The following is a 26,642-nucleotide window of genomic DNA, read 5'->3' as shown; positions in this document are numbered from 1 at the left end:
TAGTGATTTTTCTCTTAAGTTAATAGTTTTTGTTATATAAGCGATGGAAAATATTGAAAATTGCGAAATCGGCCATTTTTAACCCTAAATCGGACATTTATCTAAAAATTTCAAAGTTACCAAGGTAGGTAGATATTCTTTAAACATTGATTGACGAAATCCCAAAGAGTTTTTTGCAATACAATATCGGAAACGCCTTTGTTTTTTAATTGCTAATCAAGCGGGCGCGACACTGTACTATAAGTGAGGACGTTTGAGTTGGCATAAATTCATTATCTCGAGAATGGACAAATTTCAAGAAAAATCCTCAGACAGGTCGATTTTTATTTTTAAATTAGGACTTTTTGGCATATATATAATACTAGTGACGTCGTCCATCTGAGCGTGATGACGTAATCGATGATTTTTTTAAATGAGAGTAGGGATTGTGTGATAGCTCGTTTGAAAGGTTATTTAATTCTCTATTCACTAATATAAACATTAACATAATTATTTATACAGGGTGTACAAAAATTTTTTTTTATTAAATTAACTGTGATTAAATTTGATTTCACCAATCAATGTTTAAAGAATATCTACGTACCTTGGCAACTTTGAAATTTTTAGATAAATGTCCGATTTAGGGTTAAAAATGGCCGATTTCGCAATTTTCAATTGCTTAGATAACAAAAACTATTAACTTAAGAGAAAAATCACTAAAGACCTTTTCTCTTTGGAATGATTCAAAAAACCTAAAAAAAATTTGTTCGATTCAAAAAGAATAATTTTAGGAAAAACCCCTAATCTTTCCCCTCGCCTGGCAAGGTCTTATGCTCTTCAGAATCGCCTGTCATTGTACACATTTCTTCTAAATGACGTACTCAAACACATACTTAAATTTAAACCTTACAGGAGAAAGTTTATTTTTCCCCCTAAATTTGCACTTTTCGATTCACCTGGTAGATGCACGTGCACCGCTGATGCCTGCCAGGTCATGGTTTTTAGCCTTGGTGTGCTATGAATTATCACTAGAAAAATTTCTAGCCTTACAGGACGACCGTTAGTCGGAGCGTTCACTAGCTCTTAGACTAATCTACTCTCCAATTGGTCACAATTATTTTAAGGTCCTCGGTCTATCGACTTTGTCATCCATTTATGTTGTGTCCTTTTCAATTTTCCCCTCCCCTAATAAGAAATAAATTGTACAAGATCACATATTGATTCGAGCAAAAACTTTTGTTCAATTTAAAGAATGAACGAACAAAATTGATAAAATCAGACAAGCGTAAATGGACCCCGCCTGAAAATACAGACCACTTTCGTGACATCATTGACCACAATCTAAAACAAATCAACGACGAAACACAGGTCGAAGTTCTAAACGAAAGTATCGTAAATGCGATTAAAGAAGCGGAGAAGTTGTGTTGTCCTAAAATGAAGAAAAAACATGAAAAAATCAGTCTTAACACTAAAAATCTTATAGAAGACAGAAGGAGGCTGAGGGAAAGGTATAACACAAACTACGCAGAACTTACTTAACTCAGTAAAACAATAAGCAAAGAAATCCGAAAAGACATAAGGCAATATAAATATATAACATGAGAGAGGTGACAAGGGTGGTAGAGGAAAATAGAAGTCTAAAAGTTCTAAGGCTCAACATGTCCACAGGAAAAAAGAACATACATAAGTTAAGAAATAAACAAGATGACATTGGGACTGATAAGGAAGAAATAGTGAAAACAGGAGAAGACTTCTACAGACAACTTTATGAAACTAGTGAATCCGATGAAAGACACCCTTTATTAAAAATAGAGAATCAAGACTCAGAGTTAATGCCGAACACCGAACATAATTATTGGCGAAATTAAAAATGCGCTTCAAAAGATGAAGAACAATAAATCCCCAGGTGAAGACAAAATAATGACAAAGCATAAAACTAGGAGGAAATACACTTTTACTGGCACTTGCTAAATTATTCAATAAATGTCTGTGCGAAGCGATAACACCGACGCAGTGGAACAACGCAGAAATCGTCTTACTCCATAAGAAGGGAGATATCAGCGACCTTAGAAACTACCGACCCATTACCTTTCTGTGACAAGCATATAAGCTATTCACAACAGTTATTACCAACAGACTAGGAAGTAAGTTGGATTTCTATCAGTCAAAAGAGCAAGCAGGTTTTAGAACAGGATATGCCACGAACGATCATTTACAAGTAATTAAGAACTTAATAGAAAAGAGTGTTTAATATAACAAGTCATTAGTCCTGATATTTGTTGACTACGAAAAAGCTTTTGACACCATAAGTCATAAAAAGATGTTAAAAGCCTTAACAGAGTGTCGTATAGATCATAGCTATATAAACATGATTTAATACATCTATCAAATGCGACAGAAAGCGTGAAACTGGCAGATAAAAAGACCAACGCATTTAAAATAAAACGGGGAGTGCGACAGGGGACATAATTTCGCCAAAATTGTTTACAACATAATTAGAGCATATGTTTAAGAACGCAAATCTGAGTGAAAAAGGAATTAATATCAATGGAGAAATACTTAGTCATTTGAGATTCGCTGACGATATTGTTCTTTTTGCTGACAGCATCGATGATGCAGTATCGCAACTAGAGAAACTATACCTAACCTCCTTACAACTTGGATTAAAAATCAACCATACAAAAACACAAATCATGACAAATCTTGTGTTAAGCGAAAATATTTCAGTAAATGACATGACTATTGAAGAAACCACCTCTTATAAGTACTTAGGGCATGAGATGCGCATAGGAAGAGATAATCAAACTTGCGAACTAAGCCGCCGCATAGGAATCACTTGGGTGGCATTCGGCAAGCTGAGCTATGTCCTTAAGTCAGAACTGCCTATGTGTCTCAAAAGAAAAGTCTTTGATCAGTGTGTGTTGCCAGTACTTACCTATGGTGCAGAAATTTTAACAATAACCAAGAAAGTAAGAAATAACATTTGTGTTACCCAAAGAGCCATGGAACGCTCAATGTGAGGCATTTCTAGTCGGGATCGAATTCAAGAAAGTAAGAAATAACATTTGTGTTACCCAAAGAGCCATGGGACGCTCAATGTTAGGCATTTAGGGTGATAAGACGGAGAACAGGAGTGACGGATGCCATAGAAAGAATTATGACTCTAAAGTGGAACTGGGCTGGACACATAGCTAGAATGTCGGATAATAGATGGACACAGCGAATAATACACTGGAGATCAAGACAAAAAGCATATCAAAGTAGAGGTCGTTCGCCAACCAGATGGTCTGATGACATAAAACCGATCGACAAAACTGGATGCAAACAGCACAAAATAGAAATGCATGGAAAAGACTGAGGGAGACCTACATCTAGCAGTGGATAGATCCGGGTTGAATAATGATAATGATGATTCTTTAAAGCTACTCTGTGTTACTTGCTGTAGTTGTTGGCAAGTACCTTTGGCTTCTCCTAAGCCATCTGTTCTATAGCATCTGACTATCGATGTTAATATCCTTTGAGTCCCGCTCTAATCGTACTCCATGGCTGTTATAAATAGTTTTGGCGAAAAGTATCATCCTGTTGCACCCCTCAACCAATTTTTATTTTCTGTCGTGCAATGCAGATTTACAGTTGTTGCATTTTCGTATATGTTACCAGCCAAACCCTATTTTAGGTTAACTAGTTTGGCCTAGACCAAAACTAGTTTGTTTTGAACGCGTTAGGATAAACTAGTTTGGCCTAGGTCAAAATAGCTTGTCCTAAACGCAATAGGATATACTAGTTTGGCCTAGGACAAACTAGTTTGTCCTGATTAATACAGACACTGCAGGATAAACTAGTGAGCCCTTTATAATATACCTACAATATCAAAATAAACAGATAAACTGAATAAAATACTCTGTAATTGGAAAATAATCATTTTTAGTAAAAGATATCGACTCGTGGTTAAAATTAATGGACAATTATTGATAATACAAACAATTATATTATAAAAAATAATCACTGTTTTTTAAAAAAGCAATAATAATTACACCTCAATTATGTATAAACATTATTAATTTTTCCGTGGGAGGAAAAATAGCAGGCAAACGCAGTCCAGGATGAAGAAGAACCTCATGGTTGAAGAACTTGCGAGATTGGCATGGTGTTGATACGGGCATGCTATTTAGGGTTGCAGTGAATAAAATTAAGATAGCTATGATGGTAACCAACGTTCTAAATAGACATGGTACATGAAGAAAAAGATGGATTGTTTTGGTGACATTTAGAATTTCGGATTATCATTGCCTTCTTGCTCTTGCATCTGTTTGTGGATCAGTTTTTGTTGCAGCTACATTTGACAAAACCTTGTCGTGATCCAACTGAACCTCTCGTAGCTGCAACTCTTATCGATATTTCAGTGCTTTAGTGTATATCTACTACCTCTAAAACAGTTTGATAACAAATTTTGAATTCTGATCTGAAAACAATTGAAAACCTTTTAAAAACATTAATAGCCCAAAAAGTTAGATAAACGATCTCTAAAATATCTCTAAGGGTTGCAGCTACAAGAGATTTAGTTGAATAGGACAAGGTTTTGTCAAATGCAGCTGGAACAAAAACTGCTGCACAAACAGATGCAAGTGCAAAAAGGCAATTATACTCCGCAATTATAAGTGTCACTAAAACACTCCACAGACAAATAAATAATAGTTTTATAATTAAGTTATAATTATTGCTTTCATAAAAAATACACTTATTATTTTTTATAATATGATTGTTTGTATTACCAGTTGTCCATTAATTTTAACTACGATTCGTCATCGTTTTAATAAAAATGATTATTTTCCAATTATTACAGAGTAATTTATTGTTTATACTAGGCCATACTATTAGTAGGTCCTGCAGTATTCGCATTAATATCAGGATAAACTAGTTTGGCCTAGGCCAAACTAGTTTGTCCTGAAATCGGGTTTGGCCGGTAACAAATATATTTCGAATAATATTCGAATACCTGCGGTATATTCTGCATTATATGCTTTGTGAAACGCAATAAAAATATCTATGAAGGAGATAACTATTGGTATAATTCAAGATAGACATATACAGTGCTAGTCAAAAGTCCGTACCCCCTCGTATCTTTTGAACGGTTATACCTATAATAGTAAAATTTGGAGGGAGGAAATAAACGGACGTAAGCTTCTTAATTAGTCATGACAGGTGACGCAATAGTGACAGATGACGTTACAGAGCCACTGTGACCGATAATTTAAAAAGGACCTTATGGCAAGTGATACCTCGTTTGAAAGGTATTCAAAATACCTATTCAGTCATACTAATTTTTTTGGGATTAAGTTGATGTTGATTTTGGTGAATAAATTGAATAAATATAATATTGTAGTTTCGCATTTAATTAATAAAAATTCAAATGTCCGCCACTGGTTTTTTCTGTCAAAAAAGTTGACGTTTTTCAATTTTTTGGTAGTTCTTACGTCAACGTCAACCTTTTTGACAAGTAATCATGGGCGGAATTTTGAATTTTTATTAATTAAATGCGAAACTACAATTTTATATTTATTTCATTTATTCATCAAAATTAGCTTAAACTCAAACAAAATTAGTATGATTGAATAGGTATTTTCAATACCTTTTAAACGAGGTATCACTTGCCATAAGGTCTCATTTAAAATTATCTGTCACAGTGGCGCTGTAAAGTCATCTGTCACTATTAGGTCACCTGTCATGACTAGTTAAGAAGCTTACGTCCGTTTATTTCCTCCCTCCAAATTTCACTATTATAGGTATAACCGTTCAAAAGATACGAGGGGGGTACGGACTTTTGACTAGCACTGTATACATAGTCAGTCTGTTATAACCCAAGCAGTTTCTTGCTCCCTTTTAATGCAGCTATTTTTACGTAGTTGCTATTGCTTCTTAAACCTCCACATTCCAAATCCTCTTTGATCGTCCTCGTTTCTTGCTTCCAACAGCAGCCCACTGCCATACTATTTTCGACCATCTATTCCCTTCCATTCTTTGGAGCTGCCCATAACACATAAGATGTTTCCTATTAATAGTATCGGAAATGTTGTCTTTTACATACATCCTCCGTCTGCTCTCATCTTTTCTTATGTGTTCGGGCTAAAACATCCCACAGCTTTTTCCTCAGTAATTCATCTCCATAGTCTTTCATTTTTCTCTTTGTCTCTTCAGATGCATATATAGATACACTTTCTATTACTGCATTATAAACCATGCGTTTAGTGTCTCTTGTAACGTTATCATTCTATAATATGGAGTTAAATTGCCTTATAGCTCTCTTACCGTGTGGTATTGACACCTATATATTTCAAATTAGTTCCGATACTGAAAAGTAAAAGGGACTCAAATTCTTACAATTTTAAACCAGACCATTCTAAAGCCAGAATTCTTCAAGATCATCGATCAGTATGCCCTGTTTTCCTTAAAATAATTGTCAGGCCATATTTAGCCAACTGTTCTTGTAATTTCGACGTTCATTAGCAAAAAGAGGAATTTTCCGTGTCATATCTCCTATTGGTATTTTCATCCCGCCGAATTTTCTTTCCCAGTCTGTGAAGGCTTCATTTATGGTCAATTTTCTGCACTTTGTCTAGACTAAAGTGCATGCTAATATTATTAAAGAAAATTTCTAAAAAGTGATTAATTTCAAATCATCCATATACAACAAATGATTAAGTTTGGCCACAACAGTATTGTTATTTCTAATGCTAAAACCTGAGCCAGAGGAGTTCAATAGCTCAGTAGCTAGGCAGAACCCAAGTGGAATTAACGAGTCGAGTCCCCTTGGTAAAGCCCCGGGTTAATTGGGATATCTTCAGTTTCGATATTTTTTTCACCAGGTATTTGAAGGTGAATTTTTGTTTTACACTCCGTCATTATATGCTTTAAAAAGGTTATTTATACTATCGCTGACTTTATATATTTTCAATATATTTATAAGCCATTCATGCGGCAGTTAATCAAACTCTTTCTTGTAATCAATTAAAGCAGTAAAGAGATTTCGTTTGTTAATACATATATGCCTATAGGTCTGAATCCCGCATATGAAAAAAAAGTTGATTAATAGCAAGCTGAAAATTTGTTAATAGCTTAAGGGTGTCTAGTCGGATAAACTTTGATATATGCCAACACTGGAACAGGGGCAGTTTTAACTGTGGAACAGGTTAAAAATTTGGAACGGCCACACCACGAAAACGGCACATTTATTTTGTCCGACAGAACAGACTTAAACTCTCCGAACAGAGATTAAACTCTCATGCAAAAATCAGACTGCTATTTATCACCTGTCATAATTCCTGTCATTTGAAATATTCTACATGTTCCGCTCATTAAAACGCCCATTTGGTGATAAATAGCAGTCTGATTTTTGCATGAGAGTTTAATCTCTGTTCGGAGAGTTTAAGGGCCGGTTGTTCGAAGGCTAATCAACAATGATCACTATCAATTATTTTAATTACTGTCACAACTGTCAATGTCAACTTTGGTTGGGTTGCTGAAAACATAATGATTATAATTATGAAATTAGTTAATCAATTAACATAACAATTATTAACATAATTGACTAACTAATTTCACAATTGTAATCAATAATTATGTTTTCAGCAACCCAATCAAAGTTGACATTGACAGTTGTGACAGTAATTAAATATTTGATAATGATCATTTTTGATTAGCGTTCGAACAACCGGCCCTAAGTCTGTTCTGTCGGACAAAATACTTTTGCCGTTTTCGTGATGTGACCGTTCCAAATTTTTAACCTCTTCCACAGTTAAAACTGCCCCTGTTCCAGTGTTCGCATATATCAAAGTTTATCCGACTAGACACCCTTAAGCTATTAACAAATTTTCAGCTTGGTATTAATCAACTTTTTTTTCATACGCGGGATCCAGACCTATAGTTAGAAATGACTGAGTCGATCATTCCATTTTTCTTTGCAGCCGTTTTTCCCGAGGTGAAATTCTGTCACCAGTCTTTCCGTTATAAGCTCGTCGTGTTCTGATCTTAACGCCCATTACATTAGCAATTGCTGTTGCTGCACAGTAGATCAGCATATGCAAATATTATAATGTGTGAGCTTTAACGACATAATTTGGGTATGACTTTAGTGTTCATAATTTGTAAAAGCGCATCTAGTTTCTTAAAAGAGTTTAATATTGGTAGCGGTGGTCTGCTAACGGTTTGTTCCACTAAACTCTTGTACGGCTCGTGCCATTTCGTTTAACAGACTATCGCGCAACTCGTTGTTGTTCTCTTGTGTGTTCTCAGGTCGAGATTCTTGTATGGCAAGCTCAGGAATCTGCTCATGTGTTTCGTTAGGGACTTGATCCACAACTATTTAGCTCTTGGTTATTAATCTCCCGCTTGACTTCGCTTTTGATGGTATCGTGTCTAGTCTCTGGGATAAGAATATTTCTTATGATTACTCGGTATTGGTTTGCTACTCGTTGTTCAGATAATTGAATATTTGAGTACTCCCTGCAAAATTATAATTTATTATTATTAGTATTATTTTTTTTAGGTGACTTCGCCATTATCCACAACCGAACTTGTTCCAAGATCCACCTTGTGAAAGAGGACTATAATGCCACTGTAAATGATGATGGCAGCTTCACCGAATGGCTTCCAAGTGGTTATCGTATAGAGAGTGTTGCAGAACAGGTCTCATATTGCATAGAGCACACCCAAAAAAAGAATATGAATGGTTATTTCATGTTCCACTGTTTTCCTGAGAAACCCACGGGCCTTACCAAATTCGATTATCGATTATGGCCTTTTATAACGTCGTGTGTTTTCTTGGTGTTAACAGTTGTTGTTTATATTATCATCAAGGAGTGGAAAAAGATGTTTGGAAAAATATTAGTGAGCTACTGTATTGCTTCCTTCTTCGTTTATGTCATATTGACGTTGGGACAACTGAATACGGAACCGACTTTTACTGATTGTCAACTAAGAGGTAAGTTTTGTGCTTCATTTTTTTCCTTAAATTTTGCTTTATGTCGAATAAGAGAATACAATAGATAAATAGAATAGGTACAATAGATCCACAGTTTTAATATTTGTAGACTTCCATAAAGCGTTTGATAGTAATATCATGATACAAGATAATGATGGCGTACTCTGCCAAACGTTTTAGTAGAATATATAATAAGAAGCTCATATACATATCTTTGTTCTTGTGCGATTAAGAAGCCCGCTGTAGCGAACTCAGCTGGTTCAGTGTTCGTTTTTCGCACACAGGTTTTGGGAACTTCTTCTTATTTTTATTTCTCGAAGGACCATCTGAATTCAGCACCTGCAAGGAGTAATCTTTGTTAGGGATAGGTAATGAGGAAAGGTAATAAAAACACAATGTTTATAAACTAACAAAAAAGAGATCTATTGAAAAGTGAAAATAGTAGGAGAATAGATGAGATATAGCAGCTTATTGATAGTATAAGTTTAAATCATGAGATTTATTGAGACAATTTATCACTCATAGAGTTTTTGATGTAACAGAGAACCGTTTCCCGTAATGGCAACACCGCGAACTTGACGAGAGGTAAATGCATCGGATCAATCGGATGTACAATGATGTACATATATGATTATCTGTGTACTTACAGTTTATACAGCTTGTATTGTTTTATTCTTTGGCACTATCACTGATTGCCTAATTTGTAAGGCCACATATATTAATTATATTGTTATATTTGAGGTGAAAATTGAGGAGAAAAACTACATTATTTGGAGCTTCTGAAATGCGGTGTGCATTCGATGAAGGTTGCAAATAGACTCTTTGGTTTGTAATTGGGCAACTTTTAGCGTTGTTGTTTGGCGGGAAAGACAGTTGCCGGGTATATGGGTAACAAACTAGTTTTTTAAGGGAAAGGTACACGGTTAACTACAATGTGTTGAAATATTGGAAATATTTGTACACTGTAAAAATTTATGGGAAATTTATACAGTTCTCACCTCGTTTTGGAATCCAAATTTACTATCAGTACTATCACAAATGGTAGGGGAGCCCAAGCGGAGATTTTTGCAGTTACTCGAGCACGTCAGATTATCACATGGGGAGAAACCTTGTACCCTGTAAATGTACCTCTACCATATATTGGCTCTGAATACAGGGGAGTTCGTTAAGGGGGGCCCGAAAAAAAAATCTGTCCTTATAAAAAACTCGAAATCGTCAGACTAATATACCTAAGGTATGTAAGTTAAGTACGCGCAAAACAGTGTATATTTCAAAAATAAATATTGTTCAATATGTTCAGCATATTTCAAAAATTTATCGAATCATACCAAACACTATCCCCCAAGGAAAGGGGTGGGGGGTAAATTTAAAATTTTAAATACGAACCCCGCGATATTTTGCGAAATGAACATTAGATCGAAAATCTGAAAAATACTCGTATTCAATATTTTTGAAAAATCTATCGAATGACACTAAACACGACCCTCCACGGATAGGTGGGGTGGGGGGTTATTTTAAAATCTTAAATAGGAGCCCCCATTTTTTATTGCAGATTTAGATTCCTTACGTAAAAGTAAGTAACTGTTATTCGAAAAAATTTTCCCAAATTATGGATAGATGGCCCTATAATCGGAAAAAACGATTGTTGGAAATGGAAAATTGAATTAAAAAATGGAAAGTCCCCCACTGTATGGAAAACTTACCTTAACTTTTTTGGTTTTAGGACCTACCCTTCACAACTCAATGGTTCCCCATAACGCTCGAGTAACTGCAATTTTAGCATAATTTCCTCCCCTACTATAATAGTCTAATAAAAATATCAGTAACATTTTATATTATTTTATATTATAAAGCCTACGTTAGCAAAATAAAACTCTTCAAGTAATGCATCCTACCAGTGATGACGTAGGTACAGAAACTATTTTACTTCAAATTAGGCCCGAGGCACTACACAATTTTCGGGCCCCTAAATTCAATAAATAAAATAATTCAATAACCATAACTTTTTTTAAATGTGTTAATTATCTAATAGAAATATAGTGGCATCAGAAATTTAAATTTTTATGAACAATAGAGATGATGAACAATACAAAGTAGATGTGCTAAGGTGTGCCACTTCTTCCACTAAATCATCAACATCGATATCGTTCTGTATTCGGTAATACATAGTTTTCAAGTCTACTGTTTCACTATTATCTGTGACAATATGTTAAAAATATCAAATATCGTTTACAGAATATTAGCATCTTTTCGTATAGATAGGATCACAAATAGGTAAAAACTATTTATTTAAAAATTTTTAAGTCTTAAAAAAAATGGTTAGGGAACATTCGAATTTTCATCAAAAAATGTTTTCTTTTTCGACCTCGGTAAAGCCCATCTCATTCGAATTACATATTGTGCTATCGACGAATCCTAAAGATATCGTGGGTTTCGCACACTTCCAATGAAGATGTTTTCCAAATGATGAATTCAGAACGTCTGCTCATAAACACCATGAAGAGAAGAAAAATAGATTACTTCAGCCATATAATTAGAGGACTGGAAGTCCAGGAACACTGGAGGGAAAGAGATGGATTGGTCGAAAGAAACTTTCGTGGTTGCGTAATATTAAATAATGGCGTGGTTTCACGGAAGAAGAATTATTTCGCACAGCAGCCGATAGAGAAAAGTTTCAGGAACTTGTAAATATGATGACAGCCAGCGTCTGCATACGGACACGGCACCTAAAGAAGAAGAAAGCTCATCTATATATTATGAAGCCTTTCAATTTTTGAAATTTTTCTCTTAATATATATTTGATTAAACTATTGTCCCTTAAAGCAAATTTGCCCACCCAAGGTAAATATCTAGATCCACTACTGTTTGTAAGTGACAAGCTAAAAATGAGTCAAATCCAATTAAATACTCTAAGCAACTTAAAAAATTTCCCATTTCCTTTTTAGTCCAGTCGGGTTAGATGAATAACAGGCCTAACCTTGCATGCCGAGCTATTCTGAATTTTATTTTTCTAATCTTTAAAGGGGGTTAATAGTAGTGGAAATTTAAAATCGCGAATTTCTTCCGTTGCAATAGCCGCCATTTTATTTTTAAGAGAAAACCGTGTTTGCTTAATATATCCGCCATTTTAAACTTTTCGAATACATGAATTAATAACAAAGATATGGTCAAATAAACAGCTACCAGCGGAGTGGAATAGTGGTATTATTGTACCATTACATAAAAAAGGGAATCAGTTAGAATGTGGAAACTACCGTGGAATCACGCTGCTGAATGCAGCATACAAAATAATGTCCAACGTCATTTATGAAAGACTTAGACCACACGCTGAAAAAATAGTTGGCTGGTACCAAAGTGGCTTCTGTAGACAGAAGTCAACAATAGACCAGATATTTGTTCTGCGACAGATCCTTGAAAAAACAAGTGAACATAACATCGACACACATCATCTCTTCAAAGACTTCGAAAGCGCATATGACAATATAAACCGAGAATTCTTAATAAAAGCAATGAAAGAATTTAATATACCAACACAACTAATAGAACTGATAAAAGAATCTCTAAAAGTAGAAAGTAAAATCCGGATACAAAACGAACTAACGGAAACAATAGATGTGAAAAAGGGACTACGCCAGGGAGACGCTCTATCATGCATCTTGTTCAACATCGTACTCGAGAAAATAATGAGGGACACAACAGTCAATACTCGAGGAACAATAATTAATAAAAGCGTGCAAATACTAGTATTTGCAGATGATGTTGACATAATCGCAAGATCAAGAAGAGAAATGATAGAGGCATACAATCGAATAGTAAATGCGGCAAATACTTACGAAGAGTTGTAACGCCATTCATGATGATGAAATTGCATTGATTTATTTCAATTGTTTTATCATATTGCTGCCCGTTTTTCAGTAGTTCTTTGACTTAATATTTAACCTATATTAAGACATTTTTTTAATGGCATTAACGTTAATGGCAAGAAGCTAAACCACCTCAGATTCGCTGACGACATTGTGATTATAGGGAGCTCATTCGATAAACTGGAAATTATGATGGAGGAACTCGCAGGCAGCTCCCAATACGTCTCCGGCCTAAAAATAAACATGAGAAAAACAAAAATAATGACAAACACTGATGACCCCAGACGTATTACCATAAATGACAGTGAGATAGAAAAAGTCCAGGAATATACATACCTAGGCCAAATCCTGAAACTTTACCAATAGAACCAAAGTGCGGAAATTACTAGGAGAACAAGACTCGCATGAGCAGGATTTGGAAAACTTAGTTTGGATACTTAAGAACCGCAAAATACCCCAATACTTGAAGAGCCATGTGTTCAACCAGTGTATCCTTCCTATACTGACATATGGATGTGATGTGACATATGGATGTGAAACCTGGGCCCTAATTATAATAATAATAATATCGTATGGCATTTTTGCCGGGGAGATCCTTTCGGATAGTTCCGGCGCCAATTACATCTTTAACCCTGTTTCAAGTAACTAGTGTCGATGTACACTAGCCCAGGGGGACCGACGGCTTAACGTACCCTCCGAGGTACGGTGATACGGCTCGTGTCATTATTGGAAATGAAAATGGTTTGTCTTTGGCAGGGCTCGAACCCACGTGCACTGGCGTATGAGGCCAGCGATTATGGCGTTACTCCACGGCCGCTCACGATGCGATGCACCAGATGGCTGACAACGTGAGACCATGACAAGTAGACTGCACAACCACCATCTCTAGCTGCAGGGGCCTAGGGCCGAAGATCCGTCCAGGCCTACGAGAAGTCTACAACAGCAGTACCATTCGACATCAAGAAGTTACTATCGAGCCGAATACCAAAAGCCATAAGTATAATCCAGAATTGTTAGTTTTTGGCAAGAATTTGAATATATTTGTTAATGCAGTTTAATAAGTAATATTTTTATTATATCTTTATGAACAATAAACATGATTAGTTAAAAATATTGTTGTTTTGTTTGCTACCATTCTAAATTTTCAGAGTTCATATCTGAGGTTAGGACAAGACGAACACACACCTAAGTGACTGAGCTAAGCTAAGAGTGTAACGATGGCTATCTTAGATGATTGAGGTAATATTTTTGAATATTATTTCAATTAGCTTGGGGTAGTCCATCGCTTATTTCGTTTCACTGGACCCTAACCAAGGCAAACATGAATAAACTAGTCACAACAGAAAGAGCAATTGAAAGATCAATGTTAGGTATACGACTGTCAGATAAAAAGAGGAACGACTGGGTAAGATCAAAAACAAAATTAGAGGACATAACAACAGTTGCAAAACTTAAATGGAGCATCGCAGGCCACACTGCTAGACAAAAAGACCAACGTTGGAATGCAACAATACGACATTGGAAACCTTACCAAAGTAAACTACCGAGAGGAAGACCAAAGATGAGATGGGTTGATGATATTAAAAGAGTAGCCGGAAAAAATTGGAAATAGGATAGCTCAGGATAGATAACGATGGAAGGAGTTGGGAGAGGCCTATGTCCAAACGTGGACGATAGAAGGCTAAGAAGAAGACATTTTTTAGACAATACTAAGTATTTATATAAGCAAGAGTTCATTATGGTAGGGGAGCCCAAGCGAGGATTATTGCAGTTACTCAAGCGCTTCAGATTATCATATCGGGAGAAACCTGGTACCCTGCAGATGTACCTCTACCATATATTGGCTCTTAACCCAGGGAAGTTCGTTAAAGGGGCCCGAAAAAAATATATATCCTTAAAAATACTCGAAATTATCAGAGTAAGATAAGGTAAGTAAAGTACATGCAAAAGAGTGTATATTTCAAAAATCTAACGATTTGAGCGGGGCGTAAGGAAATGGACGAGTCAAAAAGTTTCACAAAAATGCGAATATTTCGCGAAATGAACGTCAGCTCGAAAAACTAAAAAATACATCTTCAATATTTTTCAAAAATCTATCGAATGGTACTAAACATGACCCCCACGTAGAGAAGTGGGGAGTAAATTTAAAATTTTAAATACAAACCTCTCGATATTTCGCAAAATGAACATCAGATCGAAAAACCGTAAAATACACTTTCAAAATGTCTTTGAAAAATCTATCGAATGGTACCAAACACGACCGCCCCTGGAGGTGGGGTGTGGGGTTACTATAAATTCTTAAATGAGACCCCCAAATTTTTATTGCAGACTTGTATTCTTTACGTAAAAATAAGCAACTTTTATTCGAGATATTTTTTCGAATTATGGACAGATGGCACTATAATCGAAAAAAACGATTGTTGTAAATGGAAAATTAAATTAAAAAATGGAAAGTCCCCACTAAAATGGAAAATTTTACTTAACTTTTTTTGGTTTTATGACCTTATAATCACAACCCAATAGGTCACCATAACGCTCGAGTGACTGCAAATTTAGCATACTTTGCTCCCCTACCATTATCTTTGATAGAGATTTCTATTTTGTTCTAAAATACCGACCTTACTAGCTTGTATATTTAGCGTGAAAAAATGTTTGGTACATCGACTTTCATTTCATGTTATTCACAATTTTTAAATTGCCGGAAGCCAAAAGTAATCAAGGATAAAGTAAGACAATAAGGTTACCATGCGGGCTCTTGTATTTCATTTAGTCAAAACAGTCGACCTTGAACTTGGAATTCAGGTTATTCGCTAAAAATACAAATTTATCCAACAAAACTTAAGAATATCCAATAATCTTTCTTTCTTGTATAGAGAGTCAACACAACATACAGTGAGGGGCAAAATTATGAAGTACATACAATTTTTTGAAATTGGGGTCGATTTCTAAATGAAAATATGGGCCGTGTGACTCATTTGAAAGGTGTCACAATTCTCTATCGAGTAAAATAAATATTTCAGTAATATAAACATTATAAAAATGGGTATCGCGCCCAGATGGATAACGTCACTACCTAGTATGACATTTATACCAAAAAAATCATAATTAAAAAAAAATCGACCTGTTTCAGGATTTGTCTCCAAAAATTCTCTAAAAAATAAATATATTCCCTTTGCCCTATATATTATTGAGAGATTACTCAAGAAAAAATGTTAATAAAATACTTACGTAACATTACAATTTGAGAAAACACACGGAGTATCGAATTTTTGAGAATAGAAAAACACTCATCAATAACTGAGGATAATTTTTCCCATTCGATTTGGACTTTCTCTATGTATTATTATGCTCTGTATTTTCTCTCTGCATATAGATTATTTTAATTATTATTCAGATTTAGCTATACGGCCCTCACTCCCTCTAAGGGGAAAATTTACTCATCCCAGATACATAGGGTATCAAAAGGATTGAGCTCTGGTGGGACTCTTTCCGTGTTATCGAGCCCTAGGTGACTTGGTACGCCGGAGTATCTCCCAAAAATTTTCGCACGTATCTGGAGGTCGAGAGTAGCACAGCTTTCTGCATAGTCTTGTAAAGATGTTCATTTAGACCCAGCTTTTTAATGTTTTCTATGAGGTTCTTTGGAATGACTCCAGTAGTAGAAAGAATAATAGGTATTGTCTGGGTACATTCCATTCTCCATTGTCTCCTTATTTGTATTTCGAGATCTCTATACTTGGCGATCTTTTCGTTGTGCTTAACACGCAGATTATTATTGTTGTTAGGTATCGCCACCTCTATTAATGTTGTTTGCCTAGTAAGTTTATTAACTAGTATGAGATTCGGTCTATTGTGTGCCACTGTTTGGTCTGTGAGTACAGTGCGATCCCAGTATAGCTTGTAGTTGTCGATTTCAAGCATTCTATCAGGGATGTTTTTATAATAAGGAAGATGGACGGTTTGGAGAAGTCCAAGTTTGTTAGCTAGTTCTTGGTGGAGAATCTTTCCTACTGAGTCGTGGCGTTCTTTATAATCAGTTCCGATAAACGCCTGGCAGCCCCCGGTAAGTTGTTGGATGGATTCTTGGGCTTGACATCCATATCGGCATTTGTCGTTTTGGACCTAAGGATCTTTTCAATGTACTGCAGGTAATTTCTAGTTGGAATAACCTGATCCTGAATGGCAAGTAGGAAACCTTCTGTCTCGGGAAACATCTTTCCTGATACCAACCAATAGTTCGATGCCCTACTGTCGACATATTCTTGGTTGAGCTCATTGAGATGCCGTCCATGCAGTGGTTTACCCATCCAAGTATGCATTTTTTAGTCCTTAGATAGGTGGTTTATGCGCATTTCTTGTTCCCTCAGTTTAAGCGGCGTTGAGTCATCTACTGCGCAGATTACACGATGTAAAGTAGATGATTCAGCCTGTGCCTGAGAACAAGTTCTTAAGTTAGCCACTTATTTATCCAATTGCTCACCTATGTCCATGAGTCCTCTTCCTCCTAGATACCGCGGTAATGTTGTTCTCTCTACTGCACTGCGAGGACGATGGTTTTGTGCCTTTGTGAGAAGTGTTCTTGCTTTCCGCTGAAGACTTTCTATATCGGTTTTTGACCATTTGATAATACCAAATGAGTAGCTAAGCGCGGAAAAGGCATACGTATTTAATTCCTTAAACAAATTTTTACTATTGAGATATGACCGATTAAGCTGTCTTACCCTTCGTACAAATTCAGAAGTTTATTAATATAAAGTTAATTATTATAATTATTTTAATTATTATTTATGGAAACAAAACAAAAATTAAATAAATCTTTCCAATAAAATTTATTCTCAGGGCTAAATTATAGTAATGTATTACCTTTAGTTTGTGGCTTCTAGTATCTCTAGTTGCTTACTTCATACAGGACAGAACAGGGAAAATAAATATACTCAATGTCATATAAATTCTATAAATATTATTTATTTATCCAATATACCATAAATATAAGATTTAAATGTATGCCAAAACTCAATTTTGTTGCAACTATTTCTTATCTAATAAATTAATCTTTAATTTTGCTATCTCGTTTTTTAACAAATTTGTTATTTAACTAATTCGTTAGACTGTTCTTACTATTATATAAAAAAAAAACAAAATTTACTTTTCACCTTTTCAATAGATTGCTTATTTCTTGTATCGAAAGGGTACCCCCCCGTTAAGATAGGCAAAATGCCCTCACTCCCAGAATTCAATATTATTAATTTATTTACGTTCTATGCAACTAAAAAATGAGATAACGCGGATTTTTAGCTCGCCACCCCCCTTACCCCTCCCCCCAAAGCCCAAAACGTAGATTTTTAGATTTAATTTTTTTTAGTTGGATTCCAATTGATTTAAAAATTTCAAAAAATTCACATGTGTATCTGAGACTTTTATAAAACATGTCCATTTTTTATGGACCCATAGGTCGAGTGTACATAACCTCAAATTTTTTTTAACTTTTTAAAACCTATAACTTTTTTTGGAGGGGGCTGGAGGTCCAATTTTTTTTTCCTTTTTGTGTATTTTATCAAAAGCTATCTCTATGATTTTTTTAAGATTTTTCCGTCAAGTGCGCCATTTTGAAGAATTAAGAAAACTGTTTTTTTAGGGGGTTTTTGAAGATTTTCTCCATTTTACAGACTGCAACATAGATCAACTCAAGGTTTTGTTAATAGATTATGTATAATTTAAAATAACTGAGTATATTAGGATATTCAAAAATTGGGCGAAACACTTTTAAACCCCCCAAAAACCCAGGTTTTTTTAAAGTTTTGTAAGAATTTTTGCGGATCTAATTATATTTTTGTGGTCGATACAGCCTGAATATTTTTTTTATTTTTTTTACGTTCTATATGATTTAAAAAAATTAGGACTTACCGCAATTTTAGCCCACTTCCCCTATTCCCCCTCCCCCACAGCCAAAAATATAAATTTTTCGATTTTTTTAAGTTGGTTTGCAATTAAATTATGAATGTTATTCTGAAGCTATTTCTTTGTGGCATTTTTGTAATTAACTATTCTAAATGGTCATTTTTTAGTTAAATTATGGCTTATTTCCCATTTAGAATAGTTAATAATTATTAAATTATAAATTACAAAAAAATCACACGCACAGCTGAGGCTTTTACAGAACATCTATTTTTATGGACCCAAAGGTTGAGTGTAAGTACATATTATAACCTCTTTTTTTGGTTTTTTAATACGTATATTTTTTTGGTGATGGATTTATGTCTATTTTTTTTTTGTTTTGTGTATTTTATCAAAAACTATATTTCTGACTTTTTTCAGATTTTTCCGTAAGGTGCGCTATCTTTAAAAATCCGCAAAATTGGTTTGTTCGGTGGTTTTTAGGGATTTTCTCCATGTTATAGACTTCAAAATAGATTAATTCAAGGTTTTTTTTTATAGGTAATGTAGGTATAATTTGAAATAACTGAGTTTTTAGGGATATTTTATATAATCTATTGAATAAACTTAAAAACAACCTGCTAGTTTTCACAATCATAAACTTGTCAGGATGGCACGTTCCACAATTAAAATTATGTTTCACAATTAAAACTTCCCCTGTTTCCATACCTACATCAAAGTTTGTCCGACTAGACACCGTTAAACTATTCAGATATTTTCAGCTTGCTATTAATCAAAAATAATTTCAAATTTTTGCAATATTTTTATATAAACTAAAGATGTCATTGTGATACCTTTTGGGTAGGATACAAAAAAGGAAAATAAAACAGAATAATAAATTTAAGAAAAATACATTATTTTAATATATCCTACTTCTTGTCGTTTTGTGAATCAAAAACTTTTGTTCTTTGTTAGTGTGTATTTAGTAGGTACCCTAATATTACCTTCCATTATACATATTCTAATTATTCAAACATGTGCTTGTACCATCTATATAACCTATATCTCTGCTCTGCCTATTATAATGTCATTTTGATTCACGTTTACTGCTACGTAAAACACCATAAAAAGAATAAGGAAAGTATTACCAAAGAATATATAGCTCCGTATATACTCGTAGAGTATTCGGAGAGTATATTCGTTGGTATAACACTTCAGTTCTAAAGTCTTCATCGCTGTCTTCGTCTATTACAGTTATAACATCTGTATTGTCAAAGAGTTTTGTAAGATATTCTGCTGGCTTGATGATTTTTGTAAAATATCTTCCATGCGATAAATATTATATTATGGCAGCTAATTACATGCGAACAACAGCCTATGGTCATGTTGCCGTTTTCGCAACTCACATCTACAACAGCATCTATCGTTTAATGTTTTCCGAACCATCTTAGTTTGGCTCATAATGTAAATATTCCATGCTGTATGCTTGTCCCCATTAGGTAAATTATTTCGATTCATTTTTTTTGCACAAACTTATTCAAAAACAGGTCCTTATAACAAATCCACATGGTGCCAAGCAGTACCGCGGTCGGAAAATTGTTAAACAATTTTTTAAACGAATTCAAAAAATCAGTTTTTTCACTTAGAACAAATTTGTTTTAGATTCTCTGGATCAACCCGAGCAAAAAAGGTTTCTTGTGATTTTTCTATAAAATTGACGGTTGTCGAGTTACATGCAATTTAAAATTTGAAAAACGCGAAAATGGCTATTTTCAAGGCTTAATAACTCGATTAAAAATTATTATTATGAAGTCATAAAGTGACCAACTCAAAGTTTAAAGCCCCCCCTCCCCTGCAGGAGCCTGAAGAAATTTTTGTCATTATTTTATTAAAACTTTAAAAGGGTAACCTCTCACCTGATCACAACCTTGTGTAAATTCCGAGCAAGGATGACATACATCCACATGTGATATATTTTTAATCTTAAGACATCGACTTATTGTCGATTACTACACAGCTCATAATGTAGCAATAATGTTATTTTGAGGTTTTACACCTATTCAAGTGGCTAGTTTCAATTACTTGTACACTGGACGTTTACACTGAGGATGGTCAGTTTGACCGAAAACGTTTTGTTATACTTCCACTCCCTTGTGGATAAATTTTAAGAATTTTTTAATGAATTATATACCTACATACAACAGAAGTGTTTACTTCATTCTACGTTGATTATTTTATTACTAACTATTAATTTTAATAATTAAAAATGAGCGCTAACCACGTATTGAACCGGCCGTCCGCGAGAGAGATATAAATTCATTGGACGTTTTAAAAAAATATCGATTGGAAGTCAAAAATTCGTTTTAAAAAAATAAAAAAGGAATTTTGAGGTTATATGTATTGTACACTCGACCTACGGGTCTATAAAAAATAGATATGTTTTGTAGAAGCCTCATAAAATTTTTAAATTAATTGCAACTTAACTAAACAAAAAAAAAAATAGAAAAATTCACTTTTTTGTGGTGACAGGGGGAGGGGGTGGTGGGCTAAAAATGCGATTAGTCTTATTTTTAATCACATATAACGTAAAAACATGAAAAAATTATTCAGGCTCTATCGATCTCAAAAAAATATAATTAGACCCGCAAAAATCCTTACAAAACTTTAAAAAAACATGGTTTTGGGGGGTTTAAAAGTGTTTCTCCCAATTTTTGAATATCCTAATATACTCAGTTATTTTAAATTATACATAATTTATTAACAAAACCTTAAGTTGATCTATGTTGCAGTCTATAAAATGGAGAAAATCCCCAAAAACCCCCTAAAAAAACAGTTTTCTTGATTTTTAAAGATGGCGTACCTGACGGAAAAATCTGAAAAAAATCAGGAAGATAGCTTTTGATAAAATACACAAAATTCAAAAAAAAAATTGGACCTCCAGCCCCCTCCAAAAAAAAGTTATAGGTTTTTAAAAAGTTAAAAAAAAATTTGAGGTTATGTATACTCGACCTATGGGTCCATAAAAAATGGACATGTTTTGTAAAAGCCTCAGCTACAGTTGTGAATTTTTTGAAATTTTTAAATCAATTGGAACCCAACTAAAAAAAATTTAATCTAAAAATCTACGTTTTTGGCTGTGGGGGGAGGGGTAAGGGGGATGGTGAGCTAAAAATCCGAGTAATCTCATTTTTTAGTTGCATAGAACGTAAAAAAATTAATAAAATTAAATTCTGGGAGTGAGGGCATTTTGCCTATCTTAACGGGGGGTACCCTTTGAGTTCTCCTTTGAATTTATGAATGATTAAATGATACTGTAGAACTATTTAATACCAAATTAAACAAATATGGTATATGATATAAAACAACTCTCTCCTTTTCACAAATAATCTGACTAACCTTTTTTTCTCTTCTTTACTTCTTCTCTTGGATTGTGTAGTTCTCGTTTCTCCCACACGTGCTCCTCGGTGCTGCGACGATCCTTCTCGTCCAAACTGCTTCACAAACAAACAACAGCACTCGCTCGAAATCTCTCCTCAGTTTTCTCTCTGCTCGATATCTTACGCAAATGGATACCAACCGGCTACTCGTTCCAGACAGAAACAGGAATTACTTCTGACACAAGGAGATTTAGCTTCTCAACTCGATCAACGATTTTGTTTCAACACGATTCTGCTTACACTGCCGCAAACTTGACCACTTTACACAGACTTCTTACTTTTCTTTACTTTTCAAAAACTGGACTGCTCTTTCCAGATCTTCATTACACAGTGAAACTTTTTTTCTCCTCAAACTCAGACTCAAACACTCTATTCTCCCTCCATTCGTCTCTCTCGCCAATCACAAAACATCCTCTCTTCTCATTACATCCCTACTTTCATTTCTTAAGAACAAATTCATTTTGTATACAACTTTTCCGTTTCGTCAAATTCCAGGAGATACCAAAATTACTTTTGTGTTTCTACATGCTATAAAAACCCGACATTCTAAAACTCAATAATTGTGTTTACCGGCTTTCCTTCTAAGACGCATTTATAAACGTCCTATTGTTCACTTCAAAACGAATACATGTACTTTCTAATCCGACCGTATTAATTGTATAAATCCGTTCATAGAATCAGTAATACTGAACGATTTTCACTTTCCACGAAACACTGCTTATGACTAACTAATACTATTTACAATTTTTGGCCATATACAGGGCGATGAAAATCTATGATCTCGTGGTCTTTGACATAAATTAATTTTCTAAATTTTTCCCATAAAAATTATATAACAGTATACATATTTACTTTCTTCAATATGTGGGTCTGTAGCCTATAATTTTCCCTTATACTCTTGATCTACATATATTGAAAACCTCCTGGTTATTGTTATATTTGCATATTTTTTACATTACTGTTGTGTTTTTATTATAGGGTTCCTTTTTTGATTTTTATTAATTGGCTTGTCTCTGATGTGTATTTTGTTGCTTCTTTTAGTCGTTTAGACATCTTTACTCTGGAGTTGTTTTTATTTTATTAATTATATCAGGTCTTGATATAAAAGCGATCAGCAACAAGAATTTTGGACGTAAAAAGTAGACGAGAAGCATACTTCGGCTATTTTGTTTCTGTTCAATGGCAACTACTTTTCTACTTTTAACAACTGTCACATTTAAGAAAATGAACCAAAATAAACGTTTTAATTTTGCGGCGATGGAAAAAATTAACAAAGAGATTAAGTTAAGCAAATTGAAGTAAGAATACTTTAATTAGCAACAATTCACTTTGAAAACAATTCCAAAAATTTTTTGGCAAAAGGGATTACAAACTAGAACAAAATACTACTAGCCCAAAATCCAAAGTTTAAAATGAATAAAAAAAAATCAGGAATTTTTGTAATATAATAATGTAAATGTTAACAAAGACTTGAAATTTGTATGTATTAAAAAATAATCTATCGAATTTCACAAGATAGTAAGAATAAATAAGAAAATAATGCTCCAGTTTGTTTCTCAAAGTTGCCATTCGCCAACACTCACTCGAGTCCTGCGGGCTCTTTGTATATTATCAGGCAACAAGTTTTTGAAAAATGATGACTATCTTGTGATCTTGTGATATTAATACTGAGAATATTTTCCCAAATTAAGATTGTGTTCTCGTTTCATAACATGACACATGATCGATTATTTTCTACGAAGAATTGATCGGTAACATTATATTCAAATAGACTATAAAATATAATTATCGCCAAGTGCAGATCATAGAATAATTAGCTTCAGCTACCCTTGAATTTTTAACTGCAGCTTTAAATTATGGCACAAGGTTAAAAAGGGCAGTTCAATCTCCCGAGACGTTTTTTATTGTTCTGTTTAACGTGTGTACACGATAACGAAATATTTTAATGTAGAGCTCTGGGGATGACAATATTTTAATTAACTATTGACACACTTTTCAAGCGTGAGTGGGTGTATTTGAAAGTGCTTTCTCGTTTTATTAGAATACAAATTACAGAAAACCTGTCACGTAGTCCATATTGCTTTGAGTTTTAGATAGAAAAATATCTGGATATAAGTAATGACGTTTTATTCTTCTTTGAATGAGAAATTCCGTAAGAGAAATTCCCAGTTAAGTTCTGAAATTGGTTATCATCATATGGCAACATTACAAGTTGCTGCTCTAAACATCTGAACAGTTGTAGAGAGCTACAGTTCAATATCTCTCTCTCTGAGATTCCTCTGATAGAAAAAGGATATTCTTCCAATGTGCCTTCACCAGCTACATATTTTTTTCATAATCGTTCTAAGCAGCTTATATTTTTTTATTTTATTTGACCTGACACAGTCGTTCTTTTTTTATCCGAGTCGTATACCTTGCTCTTTAACAGTGGCGTAGCTAGCCCCACGTGGGCCCCATATCAAAGTTTGTCGCGGGGCCCTTCTCCCCCGCGACAAAAGGAGCAAAAACGCTTGTATAGAATAGAATAGTAATATGTTTTATTGTCACTAAAAATTTTACAATCTTACGGACAAAGCTTACAAAAAGTCGGAAAAACAATAACAAACACAGTTTATTCAAATTACATAAGGCGTAAATATAAGTAGACACAAAATAAAAGATAATGAAATAAAACAAAACAATTTATTGCAAAATTTAAATAAATTGCAAATTACATAATAAACCGAAAGTCAAAAAATAGATTAGAATTATCGAGACTCATTGTTTGAAAACAGATTCAGTTTTTTCATTGCAAGGATGAATTTATATCGAAAATGTTCTTAAACAAAGACAGAAGCTCTGTACTTATGGTATAATGGCGAGCGGCCGGCAAATACACTTCTCCAAGAAATTAACGTACCACCTTAAAAATTCTACAACATTATACAATTCTACAACAATTGTGTATAGGACCTTTTTTGTTTTAAATTTTATGTAGAACATTTATGTATGGAACATTGTTTACGCTAAAGTATAGTTTTAGAAATATTGACGAAAAACGTAAAAAAACTACTAATTTACCGACTTCTCCCCCTCCCCAAACCGGACGCTCAAAATGGTGTAACTTTTTACTCAACCATATGTGGACCATATAGAACAATTTGGTGTAGGGGAAAAACTTTTATTTTGGATGTCTGGGTTAGGCCTTTTTTGAAACAATTATACTATACTACCTCCGTAACTTTGGAACCGTTCATTTTAGAAGAAATATGCATAGAATCTTTTTTATTTCAAATTGAATGTAGAACATTTTTGTATAGAAGGTTGTTCATGCTAAACCGCACAGTTTTATAAATATTGACAAAAAACGCAAAACACTACGAATTTACCGATTTCTCCCCCCCCCCCCCCCAAACCCGACGCTCAAAATGGTGTGACATTTTACTGAACAATATGTGTACCATATAGAACAATTTGGTGTTGGAGGATAACTTTCACTTTGGATGTCTGGGTTTGGGTCTAGTTTACACCATACTATCAACTATGTATCTAGAAGCTCGCTAGCAGAATAAAAAATATATGAAAAAAAGTGTGGATATTGTGTGGATTCGAAAAAAATGAATACATTTAAAACACATTGAAAATTTTGACAGGCGACATTTTGCGCCTTTTCCCTTGTTGTATTAAAATACGAGTTTTTGTAATATTTATAGGATTCTTGAAAAAATTTCGTAATTTGGAATACTAAATTTACTTTATATCTACATATTTAAAAATTAAGTATACATTAGCCTTTTTTTATTAATATTAATGTTATAATTACGATATGTAAATACGAAAAATGCATAAGTAATGCATTTTTGGGTTAAATAAACTCTTAATGAAAATTCAGAATACACAAGCTTAGCACAAAGCTTATCGTAATTATGTATAGTAATACAATATGCAAGGCAGATTAACAGATACAATTTTCATTATCGGATAATAGAAAAATTATAGTGATAAACAAACAAACACATATGAAATTCATATTGAGAAAATATATATATGATAGAGTCAATCACAAGGTCCTGCTCTGTTTTGAGATACGTATGATAGAGTAACCACCACTTTTATGAGATGTGTAAGAGTAAATAGAATTGCATCAAAACTCGGTGCTGAGAACTTACACTTGTACTTATTAGTGACGAATCAGATAACAAAGAAATTTTAAGGTTTTATAAACGTATGAAGAAGTTTTAAGGCGTATGAATAGAGAACGTGAACTCACAGAAATTGTCAAGGAACGTAAAACATCTTATCTTGGACACATATTTAGACACCACAGGTATAGCTTCCTTCAACTTTTTATAGAATGGAGGCGTTAGACAAGGTTGTATACATTCACCTATATTATTTAACCTATATTCAGAGGAAATATTTAGTGAAGCCTTGGAAAATTGAGAACATGGAATACTTCTAAATGGAGAACGCCTAAACAACATCCGCTATGCAGACGACATCGTTATCTTTGCAGACAGTTTGAACAGTTTA

General features: G+C 34.0%; 1 protein-coding gene across 3 annotated transcripts in view; it reads left to right on the top strand.

Annotated features, from left to right (window-relative positions):
- The window catches only part of LOC114331213 (G-protein coupled receptor Mth2-like), a 680,964-nt gene that overhangs the window by 74,428 nt on the left and 579,894 nt on the right, over positions 1 to 26,642 (top strand). For all 3 annotated transcript variants that reach the window (XR_007699306.1, XM_028280710.2, XM_028280709.2), the window contains exon 2: positions 8,522 to 8,956. Coding sequence is in view for 2 of the 3 variants with exons in the window: in XM_028280710.2 (XP_028136511.1) it covers positions 8,522 to 8,956 (435 nt within the window). In the remaining variant the exon portion in view is untranslated. The remainder of the gene's footprint in view (positions 1 to 8,521; positions 8,957 to 26,642) is intronic.

Source organism: Diabrotica virgifera, chromosome 7 (genome assembly GCF_917563875.1).
Source record: "Diabrotica virgifera virgifera chromosome 7, PGI_DIABVI_V3a".
NCBI classification, from domain to species: domain Eukaryota; kingdom Metazoa; phylum Arthropoda; class Insecta; order Coleoptera; family Chrysomelidae; genus Diabrotica; species Diabrotica virgifera.
Note: the sequence above shows the minus strand (reverse complement) of the source record. Positions and strands in the feature narration are given on the sequence as shown.